The sequence below is a fragment of the Myotis myotis genome, unplaced genomic scaffold (genome assembly GCF_014108235.1).
Source record: "Myotis myotis isolate mMyoMyo1 unplaced genomic scaffold, mMyoMyo1.p scaffold_m19_p_13, whole genome shotgun sequence".
NCBI lineage: Eukaryota > Metazoa > Chordata > Mammalia > Chiroptera > Vespertilionidae > Myotis > Myotis myotis.
In genome coordinates this window covers 56930601-56949346 of record NW_023416317.1, presented here as the reverse complement: position 1 = coordinate 56949346, position 18746 = coordinate 56930601, and the positions used below count along the sequence as shown (strand labels likewise).

Genomic DNA, 18746 nt, shown 5'->3' with positions numbered 1-18746 from the left:
ATTCAGACTTTGCTTTATATGTTTATAGGTGATTGAGGCTCTTGACATATTTAACATAATAGAAGTAAAAAAGGAAAGCACAAGTTTTTTAGCCAAAGCATTTGAAATAAATATTTTTTATAGCTAAAAAAGCTTGTAAAGGAAAATATATTTAATGTTTTTCATGGATCTGAAAATAGCAATTTCTACAGATATTTACCAGTTCTGATGCTGGCTGTGTTTGCAGCGAATGGTGAGTTGGCAGAGGACGGGGACTAGCGGAATATCAGATGGCGGTGCCCCTCCCAGGATGGAAGGTGGTGTCTGCAGAGGGCAAGGAGGTGGCTGGCCTGTCGCTGCTATAAGCCCCACAGTGTTCTGTTTTACTTAATATATTTTTATTGATTTCAGAGAGGAAGGGAGAGGGAGAGAGAGAGAGAAACATCCATGATGAGAGAGACATTGATTGGTTGCCTCCTGCACACCTACACTGGGGATTGAGCCCGCAACCCGGGCATGTGCCCTTGACCAGAATCAAACCATGACTTCCTGGTTCCTAGGTCGATGCTCAACCACCGAGCACCTTGGTGGGGCCCCACAGCATTCTTGAGCCCCAGTGCCTCCGTTCTCTGGGATGAGACCTGTTCGAGTGCCAGCCCCGCTGTCTCGCCACCGTGTGGCCTTGACCTTTCAAGCTACCCCCCCCACCCCCCACCCCCGGCAGCCCTGTCTCTCCCGACAGCCCAGTGAGCCGGACAGAGGAGTGGTTCCCCCAGCAGGAGCTCTGAGCGACACCTCACCCCTGTCGCACAGTTCAGGGAGGCCAGTTGGTAATGGTGACGGTTTCCAGGTGAGGCAGCGACAGCAGCACTCACCTCATGCCCGTGTCTCTTCCAGGTATCGGCTGCCGGGAAGGAGGCCTTGCCGCCCTGGCTGCACTGGGACCCGCAGAGCCGCAGCCTGGAGGGCCTCCCCCTCGACACCGATAAGGGGGTGCATTACATCGCGGTGAGTGCTGCACGGCCGGGGGCCAACGGGAGCCACATCCCCCAGGCCTCCAGCGTGTTCTCCATCGAGGTTTACCCGGAGGACCACAGCGAGCTGCAGGCCGTGCGGGCGGCGCCCGAGCCCGGGGAGCTGGCGCCCTCTGCCTGTGCTGCGGACGAGCCCGTGACCGTGCTGACGGTCATTCTGGACGCCGACCTCACCAAGATGAGCCCACAGCAAAGGGTCGCCCTGCTGCGCAGCATGCGGAGCTTCTCGGGGGTGGAGCCGCACAGCATGAAGCTGGTGCCCGTGGTGAACAACCGGCTGTTCGACATGTCTGCCTTCATGGCCGGCCCAGGCAACGCCAAGAAGGTGGTGGAGAACGGGGCCCTGCTGTCCTGGAGGCTGGGCTGCTCCCTGAACCAGAACAGTGTGCCTGACATTCGCGGCGTGGAGGCGCCTGCCCGGGAAGGGGCCATGTCCGCCCAGCTCGGCTACCCCGTCGTGGGTTGGCACATCGCCAACAAGAAGCCCCCTCTCCCCAAACGCATCCGGCGGCAGATCCATGCGACACCCACGCCTGTCACTGCCATCGGCCCCCCCACCACAGCTGTCCAGGAGCCGCCATCCAGGATCGTGCCCACCCCCACGTCTCCAGCCATTGCTCCTCCCACAGAGACCATGGCTCCTCCGGTCAGGGACCCTGTTCCTGGGAAGCCCACAGTCACCATTCGCACCCGCGGGGCCATTATTCAGACCCCAACCCTGGGCCCCATCCAGCCCACTCGGGTGTCAGAAGCTGGCACCACGGTTCCTGGTCAGATCCGCCCCACGATGACCATTCCTGGCTACGTGGAGCCCACGGCGGTTGCTACCCCTCCCACGGCTACCACCAAGAAGCCACGAGTATCCACGCCAAAACCAGCCACGCCTTCTACTGACTCCTCAACCACCACGACTCGAAGGCCGACCAAGAAGCCACGCACCCCCCGACCGGTGCCCCGGGTCACCACCAAAGCGCCCATCACCAGACTGGAAACGGCTTCCCCGCCTACACGCATCCGCACCACCACCAGCGGGGTGCCCCGCGGAGGGGAGCCCAACCAGCGCCCGGAGCTCAAGAACCACATCGACAAGGTGGACGCCTGGGTCGGCACCTACTTTGAGATGAAGATCCCGCCAGACACCTTCTACGACAAGGAGGACACCACCACAGACAAGCTGAAGCTGACCCTCAAGCTCCGGGAGCAGCAGCTGGTGGGCGAGAAGTCATGGGTGCAGTTCAACAGCAACAGCCAGCTCATGTACGGCCTGCCCGACAGCAGCCACGTGGGCAAGCACGAGTACTTCCTGCACGCCACCGACAAGGGCGGCCTGTCGGCCGCTGACGCCTTCGAGATCCACGTCCACAGGCGCCCGCAGGGGGACAAGGCGCCCGCGCGCTTCAAGGCCACGTTGGCGGGCGACCCGGCGCCAGTGGTGAACGACATCCACAAGAAGATCGCGCTGGTGAGGAAGCTGGCCTTCGCCTTCGGGGACCGCAACTGCAGCACCGTCACCCTGCAGAACATCACCCAGGGCTCCATCGTGGTGGAGTGGACCAACAACACGCTGCCCCTGGAGCCCTGCCCCAAGGAGCAGGTCATGGGGCTGAGCCGGAGGATCGCCGAGGATGACGGGAAACCCCGGGCCGCCTTCTCCAACGCCCTGGAGCCCGACTTCAAGGCCTTGAGTGTGGCTGTGACGGGCTCCGGGAGCTGCCGACACCTGCAGTTTATCCCTGTGGCGCCGCCCAGGCGGGTGCCCTCTGAGGCGCCGACCACCGCGGTGCCCGACAGGGACCCCGAGAAGAGCAGCGAGGATGACGTGTACCTGCACACGGTCATCCCGGCCGTGGTGGTCGCCGCCATCCTGCTCATCGCCGGCATCATCGCCATGATCTGCTATCGCAAGAAGCGGAAGGGCAAGCTCACGCTGGAGGACCAGGCCACCTTCATCAAGAAGGGCGTGCCCATCATCTTCGCCGACGAGCTGGACGACTCCAAGCCTCCGCCCTCCTCCAGCGTGCCCCTCATCCTGCAGGAGGAGAAAGCCCCCCTCCCGCCGCCCGAGTACCCCAGCCAGAGCGCGCCCGAGACCACTCCTCTCAACCAGGACGCCGTGGGAGAGTACACGCCCCTGCGCGAGGAGGACCCCAACGCGCCTCCCTACCAGCCGCCCCCGCCCTTCACCGCTCCCATGGAGGGCAAGGGCTCCCGCCCCAAGAACATGACCCCATACCGGTCACCCCCTCCCTACGTGCCCCCTTAGCCCACAAGCGCCTGGGTGGAGGCAGGGTAGGGCAGGGCCCTGGAGACAACACGGTGTTGTCATGGAGACCGGTGGCCTGCTGACCACCGCCCACTGGGCGCCGACACCTGACCTAGCACACACTGACGCGGGGCTGGACACGCCCGCCTCTCTGTCCTCCTGACCCCAGAGCGGCTGGAGAGGCTTTGGGGACATTTTTACTTTTCTTTTTGCCTAACAGCTTTTTGTTTGTTCATAGAGAGTTCTTCGCTGCGTGTGGCTGGCTGGCTCCGAAGCACCGTGGGATGGAGGTGGCTGGAGAGTGAGGAGCCGATGAGCTCGCAGGCAGTGCTGGGCGGCCTCGGCCTCTGCGTTTTGCCTTTAACACTAACTGTACTGTTTTTTCTATTCACGTGTGTCTAGCTGCAGGATGTAACATGGAAAACAGTAGCTAAAGATTACATTCAAAGGACTTTCTTAAGGTTAAGTTTTTACATTTAATCTGCTGTTTACCTAAACTTGTATGTGTAATTTTTGGGTGGGTGTGGGAAATTGCTTTGCTAAAAATCAGCTCCCAGGGTGTTTCAAACTTAGAAGACCAAGGGACAGTCTTTTTTATCAAAGGAATCCTATTTTTTCACACTACGTCAACCTGGTTGCTCCGATCCCCCAGAGCCTGACTGGGGGCCTCCCGGCCCTGGCTTAGGGGCCAGGGCCCTGGTGCTGGGCTTGCTCTCCCGCTGTAGCCAAGGGCTGGAAGCTGGAGGGGCCTCTGGGCCGTGGACATCACCCCACCCCATGCACGCTCGCAGCTCACCACCCAGGGGTCTTCATTTCCATAGAAACGGGACTCCAAGAGGCAGCGGGCCACGGCCCCAACCTAGGTGCTGCAGGGCGGGCCAGCCGCTCATGGGGCGTCGGGGGTCGAGGGGCTCGACCATAGCAGCCTGGTTTCTTTTCCCTTCTGTGTTTTCCCCTAAAAGGAGTATCACAGTTTTAGAAACACTCAATGGGGGACATTTTGGTGAAGATGCAATATTTTTGTCATGTGATGCTCTTTCCTCACTTGACCTTGGCCACATTGTCCCAACAGTCCACAGTCCCCCCCCCCGCCCCCCCCCCCCCCCTCTGGCGCTCCAGTCCCAGGCCTGGGGCCTGACGGCTGGGAAAGGCTGGCGGCTGGGGAGGAGTGCCAGCAATAGTTCACAGTGAAAACCTGTGGGCTCTCAAAGCTAATTTTTTACTAAAGTTTTTATACAGCCTCAAATTGTTTTATTAAAAAAAGATTTAAAATGGTGATGCTTACAGCAGTTTGTACAAGCTCTTAGTGTCGACTCCATGGAACTGACGGCTTTGCTCATTTTGATTTGGTTTTATTTTTTACCCCTTCCTTCTTTCTTCTTCTTCTTCTTCTTCTTTTTTTTTTTCCCCTTCCTTTCTTATCGGCTTAAATTCTGGAATTACACTGGGGCTCCTTTTGCCTTTTTTAGCAGAGTGTCCGTCCGTCCATCTGCATCTCTGTCCCATGACTCAGGGGCGCCCCCTCTGCTTGGATTCTCCTCCTTTGGGAGGAACCATTTGAGCTGACTTGAGGCCTGAGAGGTACTGGCGGTACCTTTAAGGAAGGAATGCCTTTTGCAATAATGTGATGGAGGGCGGTGGGTGGAGCCAGGCTCCCTTTGCACACCGAGCAGCCACTTCTAAGCCATATAGACCTTTTTGCAGAGGATCATGTGTGCTGCCTCCGGAGGGAGGGCCGTCGGGGGGTCTCCACCGTGCCCTCCAGAGGGTCTTTCCCCTGGGCCTTCTCCGCAGGGCCCAGCCCCTCTCTCCCCTGCCCGGCCCCAGTGGGAGCTTGAGTGGGCAGTGCCCTGTGGGGGCGCCTGCAGATGGAGGCTCAGTGGACCTCTGGTGCCCGGGCCTTGTGCCTCCAAGCCCTGATCCAAGCCGGAGTTTCCCCTATGCCCCAGAGGCAGGAGCACAAGTGGGGTCTGACCTGAGAGACTATTTTTGATGACCTCATCAGAAAGTAAACAATTCTGGTGTTCCAGGTGAGGGCTCTGAAAGGCTTTCCAAACAGCTCAGTTGCCCCTAGCAACCCCACGTGGGGGCACGGCCATACAGAGATGTGGCTGGCCCAGAATGGCCTGTTGCCATAGCAACTGGAGGCCGCTGGGGCAGTGAACAGAATAACAAGAGCAACAATGCCTTTGCAGGCAGTTCCCCCTCCCCCTGTGCAGGCTGCTGATGGCCGCTGCGTCGGACTCTGTGAGACAGCCAATCTCACATTCAAGTGTTCACCAACCACTGGCGTGTTTTATTTCCTTCTGTATGGGTTTAAGATGTGTTTTCTGCATTCTGTATAGAGACATATCAAACTAAATAAAAGCAGTGTCTTTATTACAATGCCATTGCCTCCAAGCGTCTCTTTCCCGTACTTCGACACGTTCTGGGACATGAGGGGGTAGGGTGGGGAGATGGGGGCCAGGCAGGCCCAGTCCAAGGTGGCTTTTGAGCTGCTCACCTTTGGGCCTCCCCGGCCTTACCAGCTCTGCACCCCTCAGAGTGGGTGGGTGTGCTCCCCAGAAGTTCTGCCCACAGGTGAGCCCTCCTTAGCACTTGTGTCTGAGCCTGCTGAGACAAGTCTGTTTCCTCGTGGGGGGCGGTGGGGAGGGGAGAGGCAGACAACTCAGTGAAACCAGGGGGAGGGGCGGGGGTGGAGGGCAGGGAGTGGGAAAGGCCCTGCCATAGGCTCTGCCTAAGCGGGTCAGCCCCTGCAGGTCCAGGGCAGGAGCCCCTCAGCCTGGGCCCCTGCAAGGACGGGCACTTAGGGATTCCTCTGGCTGCAGCTCCGCCCCAGCTCCTGCCTCCTGCCTTGTGGCCTGGGGCTGGCCACTCTCCCAGACAGTCTGGAGGCAGGTGTGGCCTTGGCCTGGGAGTGGGGAGAAAGGGGAGACCTGTTTCTGGCAGCTGGAGGCTCTGGGCCTGGAGGCTCTGGGCCTGCCCCCGAGTGCCCTGCCTGGGACGGACAGGCCAGCTGGGAGGCTTAATGTGACTACCTGCCGGGAAGGGGCTGAGTAGCCCTGGGACACTGCCCGGGGGTGGGAGGCAGGGGGTGCGACAGCTGTGTCTTCCAAGGCCATTGGTCACAGGACAGCTGGTATCTCATCTGGGCTTCCCCTCCCACCCCCCTCGCCGTCTCCACCCACAGCCCAGGCCGCTGGTCTGCTCATAACCTTCAAGACCCAGATATGGCCCCAGAGTGCAGCCAGAGCTGAGTGCCAGAGTGGGGGTTGTTGAGGGTCAAGAAACGAATTCTGGAAGAAGTGCCAGGAGAGGCTGTGGCCAGTAGGGGTTCAGGGACACAGACCCCTGGGCCGGGTAGCAGGGGCCCAGGAAATGAGGCTGCCCTTGCTCTGTTGGCTCAGGAAGTTCTTACTAATGTCTAACCGGAAGCCACTGGATTGAGTGGAATCATGACCCTGAGCTCCAGGAGAGGGATCCCCTGGTTTCAGCAGAGAACAGGAAGGTCAGCAAGGCAGGGAGAGAAGCCACAGGGAATATCTGATGTTTGGCTGGGCAGCCCCCGCCCCCAACACTCCTGCCAGGTCTGTGGCCTCTCCTTGGTGGGCGTGGGGACTGTCTGCTCAGGTCTTTTTTAAAATTTTTACTGATTTCAGAGAGGAAGGGAGAGGGAGAGGGAGATAGAAACATCAGTGATGAGAGAAAATCATTGATTGGCTGCCTCCTGCACGCCCCCCCCCCCCCAACCTGGGATGGAGCCCACAACCCGAGCATGTGCCCTTGAATGGAATCGAACCCCGGGACCCTCCAGTCCGTAGGCCAACGCTCTATTCACGGAGCTAAACCAGCCGGGGCTGCTCAGGTCTTTGGAGCTGGAGAGAGGGTGATGGAGGGAAGGGGCAGGAAGGGACATCATGGGGGAGAAATAGGGGTTGTCACCCGCAGGAATCTGCTTCCTATGTGCCTCTGACCCCGGGCAAGTTCCCGGGATCCCTCTGGCCTGGCTTACCCCGTCTGTGAGGAGGAAACGGTGCCCGGGACCAGGAGGGGTGGTGGGATTGGGACAACGAGTTGCGCCTAACGCCCTGCTTGTAAAAAGGGCAGAGAGTCCAAGTGAGGATAAAGGAGTTGGCATTCTCCCCTGAGCCAGAGCTGTTGGCTGGGGGACACTGGGGTGCCTACAGCTCCTGCCAGGCTAGCTCTCCCTCTGGAATCCCATCAATGTGGTGGGGACTCGAGGCTCTATTGCAGCCACCGGCCGGCCTCCGCCTGCTCCCCACAGGCTGGGAAAGTCCCGAGGAGAGGCCCTCCCCCAGCTTCCCTGGCGCATGGGAGGCTTCTCGAGCCCGCCTTCCCAGGGTGAGCTCCCTCCGCTGCCCATCCCTTAAACAGACCCCGCCCCCATGACGTACGATCTTCCTGCTTTGCTGACCTGATGGATGGATGTGTTTTGCTTATCTTCTTATTTTTTCTTTTCTTTTAAAAATATATTTTTTTATTGATTTCAGAGAGGAAGGGAGAGAGAGATGGACACATCAGTGATGAGAGAGAATCATTGATGGGCTGCCTCCTGCACGCCCCCTACTGGGGACCAAGCCTGCAACTCGGGCATGTGCCTTGACCTGGCTCATAGATCCACGCACAACCACTGAGCCATGCCGGCCGGCTGCTTACCTTCTTGATCACCATCTTGGGACAGTATGACTGAGGCCCAGAGAAGGCAATGGTCCAGCCCCCAGATTAAATTCTAAGCACTTCAGATTTTTTATTTTATTAAAATATATTTTATTGATTTTTCACAGAGAGGAAGGGAGAGGGATAGAGAGTTGGAAACATCGATGAGAGAGGAACATCGATCAGCTGCCTCCTGCACACCCCCCACTGGGGATGTGCCTGCAACCAAGGTACATGCCCTTGACCAGAATCGAACCTGGGACCTTTCAGTCTGCAGGCCGACGCTCTATCCACTGAGCCAAACCGGTTACAGGGGTGGGCAAACTTTTTGACTCAAGGGCCACAATGGGTTCTTAAACTGGACCGGAGGGCTGGAACAAAAGCATGGATGGAATGTTTGTGTGAACTAATATAAATTCAAAGTAAACATCATTACATAAAAGGGTACGGTCTCTTTTTTTTTTTTTTAGTTTTATTCATTTCAAACGGGCCGCGGGCCGTAGTTTGCTCACAGTTAGGACTATTTTTTCTCTCTTTTATTGATGTGAGAGAGGGAGAGGTAAACGGATTTTTTGTCGCACCTACCTATGCATTCATTGGTTGATTCCTGAATATGCCCTGACCAGGGATTGAACTAAACATTTCAGATTTTTTTTTCCTGATTGTAACATTTTGTTCATATTGTGGAGGGCGAAGAAGTATTGGAGCCCCCACTGAGGGGTGCTGGGTACCATTTCTTTATGGGGGCCCTAGAAGACCCCGAGAAGATAGGCCAAGATATTCAGAGTGGGGGTTCCCCTCTTCTGGGGACGGGGGCGTTGCTCCTGCAGGAGGGGCCTGCCTGAGGGCGGCTGGGGCAAGAGCAGCAGGAGACCTGGCCGCCAGGGTTCTCGGTAGCCCCACTCCCCCAGCCTCGGTGAGGGCGCCCCTGGAGGCTGAGCTGGGGTGAAGCCAGGTTGGTCTGTCTGTGTCCCTGGGGCAGCCTCCGTGTGGCCTGGGCGGTGTGCCCTCGGGTTGGTTCATGGCGCTGATCCCGGCAGCTCTCGGCCCAGGGAGCCCCGGGGAGATCCGATAGCCAGCAGCTCTGGGCCCAAGCGGAGCAAAGTGCCGTCGGCTCCCAGCAGGTGGCGCCAGAGGCCGGAGCAAACCTGCCAGCGGTGGGCGGGGCTGACCAGCCGGCCTGTGGGCGGGGCCTCAGGGCCGCGGCTGGGAACTGGGTCTGGTTTTCTCATGCTCAGCATCGCTGCCCAGACCCTGAGGGCAGTGGGGCGAGTGCAGCCGGGGCTCCGAGCCTGCCCTTCGCCTGGACGTTGTCCATCGGAAGGGAAGCCGCAGGGAATAGGAGGGGTGAGTCTGGAGGGCTCTGCTCCTGGGGTCACTCCAGTGAACCTCGAAATTAGATGTTATGTGGGCGGGAGCTATAAGGACTGGAACTTTAGCTTTTTCTTTAAACATATTTTTACTGATTTCAGAGAGGAAGGGAGAGGGAGAGAGAGATAGAAACATCAGCGATGGGGGAGAATCATTGATTGGCTGCCTCCTGCACACCTCGCTCTGGGGATGGAGCCGGAAACCCGGGCCTGTGCCCTGACTGGGAATCGAACTATGACCTCGTGGTTCATAGGTCGATGCTCACCCACTGAGCCACGCTGCTGGGCTGCATGCCCCCAGACTTCGTGTGGGCGGCGGCCAGAGGCGGGCCCGCACACATCAGCCCTCCAGGCCTGGCTCCCCAAGCCACCCCTTCCTCCATCCTGAGAACTCCTGAGGCCAAAAGTGCTGTGGGATCTGGGGGTGCATGGTGGGGCCCCCTCATCTGTGCTCCTAGGGGGAGACATTTGCCACTAGAGACAGACAGGGACAGGGTCGGCCCTGCAGGAGGGGCACCCTGAAGCCCAAGGGAACACCTTGCCCACAGCTGTGGGCACACCCGACATCAGGGAACATCCACTTGGCAGCTGGCGAGGCCTCCGGGGCCAGGTCTGAGGGTACAGTTGCCTTTTGTCCTGGTGTTAGCAGCTTCTGGAGAGGCCAAAGCCCAAGCTTGGAGCTTGTTGAAATGTCTGGGAGTTCAGGTCAGGCCAGTTCCCTCCCTCTTTCTTTCTTCCTTCCTTTCTTTCTTTCTTTCTTTCTTTCTTCTTTCTTTCTTTCTTTCTTTCTTTCTTTCTTTCTTTCTTTCTCTCTCTCTCTCTCTCTCTCTCTCTCTCTCTCTCTCTCTCTCTTTCTGATTTCAGAGAGGAAGGGAGAGGGGAGAGAGAGAAACATCAATGATGATAGAGAATCAGGAGAGAGAGAAGATAGAAATATCAATGATGAGAGAGATCATTGATCGGCTACCTCCTACAGGTCTGGGACTGGGCCTGCAACCCAGGCATGTGCCCTTGACCAGAATCGAATCTGGGACTCTTCAATCCACAGGGTGAACCTCTAGCCCAGCGGTTCTCAACCTGTGGGTCGCGACCCCTTTGGGGGTCGAACGACCCTTTCACAGGGGTCGCCTAAGACCATCGGAAAACACATAGATAATTACATATTGTTTTTGTGATTAATCACTATGCATTAATTATATTCAATTTGTAACAATGAAATTGGGGGTCACCACAACATGAGGAACTGTATTAAAGGGTGGCGGCATTAGGAAGGTTGAGAACCACTGCTAGCCACTGAGCCAAACCAGCCAGGGTCAGTTCCCTTTTTAGGGGTCACTCCCCTCATCATGCCCCACTTCCCTCAGCACCTCTGATGGAGGAGGTCTTAGAAGAGAAAGGTGAAGGAAGGGGCTGGCTCCAGCCAGTCCGGCAGGGAGGGGTGGTCCTCTGAGAGGCGGCAGCAGCACCTCTGGGTGTGCCCGCAGGAGAGGGGGACCTGCTTTGTCCCTCATGAGCTCCCTCTCTCTCCGGAAACATGGACCTGGTCGGGCTGGGCCCGGGGCTGGGCTTGGGGCATGTGGACAGGCCTGGAGCAGGGGTCCTCAAACTTTTTAAACAGGGGGCCAGTTCACTGTCCCTCAGACCGTTGGAGGGCCGGACTATAGTTTAAAAAAAAACTATGAACAAATTCCTATGCACATATCTTATTTTGAAGTAAAAAAACAAAACGGGAACAAATACAATATTTGTATTTGCATGTGGCCCGTGGGCCGTACTTTGAGGACCCCTGGCCTGGAGGAGCACCGGGAAGAGGTGAGTGTCTGCCTTCTGGAGGCATCCACTCTGACCCCAGTGCCTCTGACTCAGCAACCACTGTGCCCCCGAGCAATGCCCTGGGTCCCAGGCAGCACCTCAGCTTCCTCTCATCCCGGCCTCCTCAGAGAAGCCCTAGCCGCGTGGGGCTAGGAGAGGGACATAGCCACTCTGTGAGCCCCAAAAAGATCCCGGGAGAAAGTTGGGGGGTGGGGTGGGCTTGGTTGGGATCAGCAAAGATGCGGGGAGGGCTCAGCTGAGCACACGGCCTTTCTGCTCTCTTGGTGGCAAATGGAGGCCACCGAGCCTTGCTATTCGTTCCTCAGTCTGCACGGCCCCCTCGCCGTCAGAGGGACCTCCTTCCTGGAAAGCTGAGGCCCACGCCAGGCCTCCCAGCCCGAGGGGCTGTTCATAGAGAAAGAGCCGTGGCAACCCAGGTGTTGCTGCCCAGCTGGTACCTGCCGCTATCCAGCCGGGAACTGGGGGAGCCAGGAGGGCTCAGCCGACCCTGATGCCTGGCCCGCTGATGCTCTGACCACACCAGCTGCTGCGGGGCAGGGCACGAGGGGCAGGGCCGGGCGTGAGGGCAGCGGACCAAGGCCGGACTTGGGAATCTGGGCCTGTAGCCACGTGGGTCTTGCTTTCCCATCAGAGCCCCATCCTCCCTAGAAGGCGGGAGCTCCCCCGCGGCTCCTGGAGACCCGCTGGGCACTGGGTGATGACAGAGCAAACCAGCCCTGTCAACCATCTGCTCTGCGTGGGGCCGGGCCGTGGCCGGGCCGGAGACCCTGGCGATCAAGGGTCTTCTCGGGAATGCGCGTGGGTTTGCAGGAGCAGAGCCGAGAAGAGGTCGGGAGCGGCCCCTCTCGGGGACCGTGGGACTGAGGGTGGAACCCTCCCCCTGGGCCGCCCACGCATGAGCTCATGTCTGACCCCCTGTCATCTGGGCTGATTAGGAGAGGGCAGAGGGCATGGCTTCCTACGGGGCCTGCTCCCCACACTCTCACTCCCCATCCTGGAGCAGGAGGTGGAGGGAACCCCGGGGAGCTGGGGTCCTCGTGGGGCAGATGCGATGGGGCTGAGGTGGCATGTTCTAGTTGGTGGGGAGCCCTTTGTGTCCCCGTCTCTCCTGCAAACAGCTCCTTGCGGGCAGCGCCCGGTCTTCCCTGGGCCTGGACTGAGTGGGCCTTGGAGGCCTGAGGGGGATGGGTGCAGGCGGGGCGGGGGGAGGGGCAGAGCCAGCCTGGAGCCTGTCGGGAGCGCGAGGGCCAAGGGGAGCAGCGTGTTTTGACTTGGACGCTTACACCTCGGAGAAACCGTGGCTCCGTGGTTTTTTCTTGTCATAACAAGCGTGTGGAAGCGCACACAACACTAACAGCATGGGGCCTAATTAGCTTTCCTGGGAGCAGTGATGGGCGGCGGGTTAGGCTGCTAGTCAACATTTCTGATGATTTTCTTTTTTTTTTTTTTTACTATTTCCCCCCACATAATGCAAATAAAGATCTTCACATTGCAACAGGAAAGGAATTCAGACAAGGCATCAAGCCAATTCTATACCTTCCAGCTTTCTTCCCTTTTCCTGTTCCACCCAGGGCCTGGGCCAGCTGAGGACCCTAGTACATGAGTGAGGTTGTCCAGGCCAGCCCGGGGTGTGGGTGTGGGAAGGTGAAGGGGGCTGTGCCAAGCCGGCACAGCCAGGTTCGGTGAGCCCGAGAGGGGGCGGTGAAGGATGGAGAAAAGACCGACAAAAGAAGAAAGCTGGGTCAGGGTGGGACGCTGTCCCCTCTGATGGAGAGCTAGCGACAGCGCCACGGCCTGCAAGCTGAGTCCTTATTTTATAGCAGATTCCAGGAGGCAAAGTAAGGGCGTGGTTACAACGTTCTCACGGGATTCGAATCCACTCAGTTACAGGCACCTGATCAAGCTTTGTTACCGCACCTCCCGCAGCCCACATCACTCAGCCACGTGGCCCACAGACTCGGACCATCAGGCCAAGCTCACAACCATAGCCTTTGGCTGTCCTGGTGCCGGGAGGGCTTTGCCACGAGAGGACCGAGCCCTCTCATTAGTCCGAGGCTTGAACCTGTCCATGCGCTGTAGCCGCTCTCCACAGTTGGGGGTGGGGGGGGGACTGCTGAGCACGGCAAAGATTGGGCCCTTGTTTGTAGCCTCACACCAGCCGGAGGAGTGAGGACAGGGTGCCGAGCTTCTGATTGCTCCTCAGAGGCAGGTCCCAGCAGCACCACAATGAGAAGCCTAGCCCGGCCCACGTGGCAGTGGTTGAGCATCAACCTCTGAACCAGAAGGTCACGGTTCGATTCCCAGTCAGGGGCATGCAGGAGGCAGCCGATCAATGATTCTCTCTCATCATTGATGTTTCTCTCTCCTTCCCTTCCTTTCTGAAATCAATACAAATATATTTTAAAAAATAAAATAAAAAGAGCCCAGAACTCAAAGGGCCCAGTAGAAGGGGCCAGCTCTCCAGCTCCCAGCTTGTCTGAAGAGCCCAAAGCCCATGGTATCCATCATCTGGAGCCGTCCTGTCACCCTTCCTTACCTGTCCCACCTCGCTCTGCCTCCTCTTCCTGCCTGCAAAGCTTGCCATTCCTCTCCATCCCGTGGCACATCCTCGGACCCTGGTCCTCCCTCTGGAGGTCACTGCACTGGGTAGCAGCCCAGGGCGAACTGAGCTGTGTGGGGCAGCAGGGACGCCCTGGCGTCGGCACCCTGCCCCTCCCCGGCTGCGGGCACACCCACACGTGGCCCGGCTCATGGCCCAGCGGGCGTCCAGTGCGGCTCTGGGGGCCCTGCATCTCTGCATTCGTCCGAGATCTGCCTTCCAATGACCAGCCGTTGCCACCAATCCCAGGCATGAGTGCTTCCTCTACTGATTCCATCTTCTTTCTGAGTCCGTTCTCCCTCTAGTCGTCCACGGGGGTTTGAGAGCACAGATCAGAGCAGAGAGTGGACGTGTGTCCATCCATATAGAGAACCCAGCCCACCCACCAGACCCCGAGGCCATGCGAAGGCCACCCCAGGGAATAAAATGAGTTGGACAAGGTCCTGGCTTGGGGAGCCCCTACTCTAGGCCAAGAGGAAGCAAGTCACCCCTGGAATAGTGAATAGAATTGGGAGGCTTATCGGAGCCCCAGAGAGCCTGAGGCCAGCACCACCCCTGGCCAGCAGGGGTTCCGGGCTGAACGCTGCGGGTGGAGAGGGACAGGGCAGGCATCTGCCTGGGGTGCTTTGCGGAGGAAGTGGAACCGAAACTTGGGAAGAAGGCAGGGGCACCACTAACCCCCACCTCCGGGCCCCACTGTGCTATGTCCTTTGTCACCCAGCAGCAGAGACCCTGGACGTCTGCTAACAGCCGGGAACCCACTCCGAGGAGGGCCACGCCCCCGGCCCACTGGCTGGGTAGCGCTAATTACGCACGGGAACCAGCGGCCTGCTGATTTAGTCTATGGGAAGCCGTGGCTCCGTGGCTTCTCAGGAAACAGGACCTCCCCCCACCCCCTTTCTAGTAGCCAACCCACACTGACGGGTGTCTATGAAGCCAGAAGAGTCTGGGTTGGGTCAAGGTCAGGCCGAGGCTGCCGTAGTGGCTGTGCGCTTGTTCTTCCTCAGGAGAAGAGGTGTGGCCCTAAACCCCCCAAATCCAAGACCACCCACCAGAGAGACAACAGATCATAAAGTTGGTCACCTGTATGCCAGACCCTTGTCCTTTACCCATATCAGCCATTCCACCCTCACAGCCCCCATGTCAGAGGGGCGAATGTCATCAGGACTTTGCAGGCTAGGAAATGAGGCTTGGGAGCCGACACCAGTCGCCAGGGTCCCGGGTGGGCAGTGGCAGGGCTGAGACGGGAGGTCCTCGCGGAGCCTGGCTGCGCGCACGGAGTCACAGCGAGGGCCATCCCGACGCAGGCAGGCAGCGGGCTCTCCTCTTCCGGGGGGCAGTGCCTCCAGGCTGCACGGGAGCTCCATCCCGGAGGCTGGGAGCAGCAGCGGGGCGCACGGGGACAGCCAGCGAAGGTCTGGCCACCAGCCTGGCCTGCGGTGTCCCCGGGTCCCTCCAGGCCGGGCTGGAACGCAGCCTCCCGCCTGGTCCCCTCGGCGCGGGAGCATTGCCTGGGTTTGGAGCTGGGTCCAAGTTTACGCCAGTTCTCCTGCGCAGCCCTGATGGGTGACGCCAGGGAGAGTGTGGGATCTCGCCTGAGTCTTCCAGGAACTGTTCTCCCTCAGGAACGCAGGCTGCGTGAGGAGCCCTGAGGCCGAGCATCCCGGGTTGGTGCCAACGTTGACGTCTGTACACGCGAGGTGACGGGCAATCATTGGACCCTAAGGCCGGCGCAGAGGCGGCCTCCTGGCCACACAGTCCCTGGGACCCGGGCTGCAGGCCTCCGAGGAAGGTCGACTCCTGTGCCCCCTCCCAAGGTCAAGGTCACCGTCCCAGAGCCTGCACAGGCACGTCCACCTTTGCCAGGGTCCCTTCCCGAGGCTGCTGCCCCGGAGGAGGCTCAGCGTGAACCCCAGATGGTTCCTAGCACCATCTGGACAGTCTTCCCTCCCAGCGGCCCATCCCTCGGCCTCCTCCTCTCCGTCCTTTCATGACCTTGCCTCCCCTCAGCATCCTTCGAGGCCACACTGTACCCACGAAGCTGCCAGCTGCGACATGGGGGCACCCCAAGAAGAGCCCGCAGACCCCGCCTTCCTGTCTCAGTCTGTGCCCGCCACCCCGGTTCGCTGGGATGCGGGGTCCCGCCAACTCCCGCTGGGCTTCCGGGAGCGCTCGCCGGCCGCGTCGGCCTCGGAAGGCGCATGCGCCGACTCCGAAACCCGTTTCCCAGCGACCCCGCCGCGGGCGCCCGGACGCGGGTCCTCGGGGCCGGCGTGAGCGCGCGCGGACGGGAGGGAGGCGCGTGCGCGGGGCAGGGGCGCGCGTGCGCATGCGCAGGGCGGGCGGCGGCGCGAGCCGAGCAGGGAGATGGCGGCGGCGGCGGCGGCGCCGAGAGCGTGAGCAGCCGCCCGGGAGCCGCCGGCCCGGGCTCAGAGCGACCCCGACCCGCCCGCCCGCCGCTGCCATGGGCAACGAGGCCAGCCTGGAGGGCGGCGCCGGCGAAGGGCCAGTGCCTCCCGGCGGCCCCGGTCCCGGCCCCGGCCCGGGCCCCGGCGCAGGGAAGCCGCCTTCAGCACCGGCCGGCGGCGGACAGCTCCCCGCGGCGGGCGCTGCGCGGGCGGCCGCGGGACCACCGGGCCCCGGCCCAGGCCCGGGCAGGTAAGCGCGTGTCGCGGCGCCCGGGGGTCTGGGAGGGGCCGGGGCCCGTGACCCCGCGATCTGGTCCAGACGGTGAGGTCGGACTTCCGGCCACACTCTGAACCCAGCTCCGAGGGCGTGAGCCGGGTGGTCGCGGGAGGCGTCCTCTCTTCTCCCGCCGCGCCCGCCGCCCCGCGAGGCTGGATGGCGAGCGCAGGGTCCGTCGGGGCCTGCAGACCGCGACTTCGTCATGAACCCCAAATTTGCTTCCCCCCAATGTCGGGCCCAGGAGGGGCTTATGTAACACCAGCCCGGCCGGCCGGCCTCCCTGTCTGCAGGTGTCCATTGTGTGGGCGAGGACGGAGCAGGATGGGAGTGGCTGGAGGGGCAGAGGGATGTGGAAATAGTTGGACCGTGAACTTGGTCATGCGCTTTCCTTGGGCATTGGGTGGCTATAGTCGTCATTGGAGGAAGGGGAGCATGCCACCGGGCACCAGGAGGTACTTATTTGGGCTCAACAGCACGAACAGGGTCGGGTGCTGTCACCAGGCGCTGGTGCAGCACGTTTGGGGGGAAGCAAGAGTGCTACTGAGTCACCTGGCACCACACATGTTCCTGTTGTCTCACGACTCAGCTCACCACCTCCGGCCAGGGAGGTGCCGGGCCTGCGTAGATTGATTTAAACAGCACGTATCTGATCAAATGCCAACCGTGAAACCAGCTTGTTTAAAATGTATGCCTCGGGGTCCCACAAAAGCCATCGAGGGCAGTGAATGCCGTGGAAAGGAATGCCAACGTCTAGTAAAATCAGTGGATGGAGAACTACGGAAAGCCACTGAGAGATGACAGGGTAGAATGGAGGCGTTATCTTTACACCAAATAGCCCTGGGGAGTAGCAGAAGCGGGGTGTGTGTGTGTGTGTGTGTGTGCGCGCGCGTGTGCACACGCGTGCGCTTGCGCTTCCGGCTCCCGGGGAGTCTGCTGCTGATGTTGCTTTGGCTTTTCTGTGTGGCAGCACGCAAACGGGGAGGGAATGCAGTTTTTGATTCTCCAGCTGCCCAGCTGTGCCTGTCGTGCGATTATTTCTTCCGAAGTCATTTCTTAGACAACGAACAGCAATGAAAGGCTCTTGGTGGCCCGAAGCCTGGCGCAGGCGGGCCAGCCCCAGATCCCTCTTGCAGGGTTTGCCCGTTTCCGACGGGCTCTTCCAGTAACGCAGTCGGACGCACTCGGCTCGCAGCACTGCACGCACTGTGCGCTCTGCTGCGTGTTGAGCTCTGTTTGAGGTTCAGGTGAGCGAGGCCCCGGCTCTGATGACGGCTCTCCCTCTACGGGAGCATGTCTAGAGCCGATGGAAGAGCACCTGGGTGTTCTCTCTGGGGGGAATCGGCTGTTCCCTCTGGAACCAAGCAGGCTGCTCCCCTTCAGTGTAGCTGCAGCTGCAGAGCCCAGCACAGGACAGTTTGGAAAGGCTTGGGCAGCTCCGAGGGACAGGAGGAGGCTGGCGTCTGCTGCTCACGTTCCTGTTCCGTGTTTCATATCTACGCGGCCCATGCATCCTGCAGACCCTCAGACCCTGGGGTTAGGGGACCCTGGGCTCCTGCTGGGCGAAGCAGTCACATAATCTTGCTCCTGGCGGGGGCAAGGCTCACACTTGGGCCTGTGGTGTTAAGGGCCCTATGGCCATCAGACTCGGGATGAGCTGGCTCCCTGTCCCCAAAACGCAGGACTGGGGCCCTTTGGAGACGTAGGGGTTTGCTCCTCCAGCCGCTTTTAGCCTGTCGCAACACCTCAGCGGAGCAGCACCTTCACGGTACGCCTCTCCTTCAGCATCAGAATAGCTTCCACTTCCTCTCACCATGAGCGTCTCAGGTACCTGATGCCAAATTTAGCCTGTTCTGTTCTGAGAAGATGCTGAGCAGATTGGCTCCGTGATGGTGAAAAGGCCCGTTGGCATGTGCTTTCGGGCCTCAGGAAAGAGCAGTGCACAGTCTCAGGCAAGCTTGTGAATTCGGGGCAGCTGGGAGCCTCAGAGAGAAAGGTGGGGGACAGGTAAGGGGGAGATTACGTTACCACCCTCAAGGGGAATGGAACCGAGGCTCTGGGAGGGTGGATTCCTGCTCATTCCTGTCGGCGTGTCACGCCTCGTCACCCCAGGCTGAAGCGTCTTTCGTCCTCACCCTGAGCTGATGTGGGCCCTGGGAGGGGGCGGCGCAGCCTTGGTGGCTGAGGAGCCCAACTCGAGTCCCGTGAAGAGTGGCGCCATCACACCCTCGGTGCTGCCCGTTGGATGGTACGGCACTTGGGGCATCAGAAAGTCCCTCAAGGCGGGGCTCTCACCTCTGGAATCAGGG

The 18746-nt window shown here is 59.9% G+C and overlaps 2 protein-coding genes across 8 annotated transcripts in view; both read left to right on the top strand.

Annotated features, from left to right (window-relative positions):
- DAG1 (dystroglycan 1) overlaps positions 1-5663 on the top strand; it is a 44553-nt gene extending 38890 nt beyond the window's left edge. For all 6 annotated transcript variants that reach the window (XM_036333554.1, XM_036333553.1, XM_036333552.1 and 3 more), the window contains one exon: positions 877-5663. In XM_036333554.1, coding sequence (XP_036189447.1) covers positions 877-3276 — 2400 coding nt within the window. In that variant the 3' untranslated portion in view covers positions 3277-5663. The remainder of the gene's footprint in view (positions 1-876) is intronic.
- Positions 5664-16125: 10462 nt separating this feature from the next.
- The window catches only part of BSN (bassoon presynaptic cytomatrix protein), a 56288-nt gene continuing 53667 nt past the window's right edge, over positions 16126-18746 (top strand). For both annotated transcript variants that reach the window (XM_036333550.1, XM_036333549.1), the window contains exon 1: positions 16126-16413. In XM_036333550.1, coding sequence (XP_036189443.1) covers positions 16220-16413 — 194 coding nt within the window. In that variant the 5' untranslated portion in view covers positions 16126-16219. The remainder of the gene's footprint in view (positions 16414-18746) is intronic.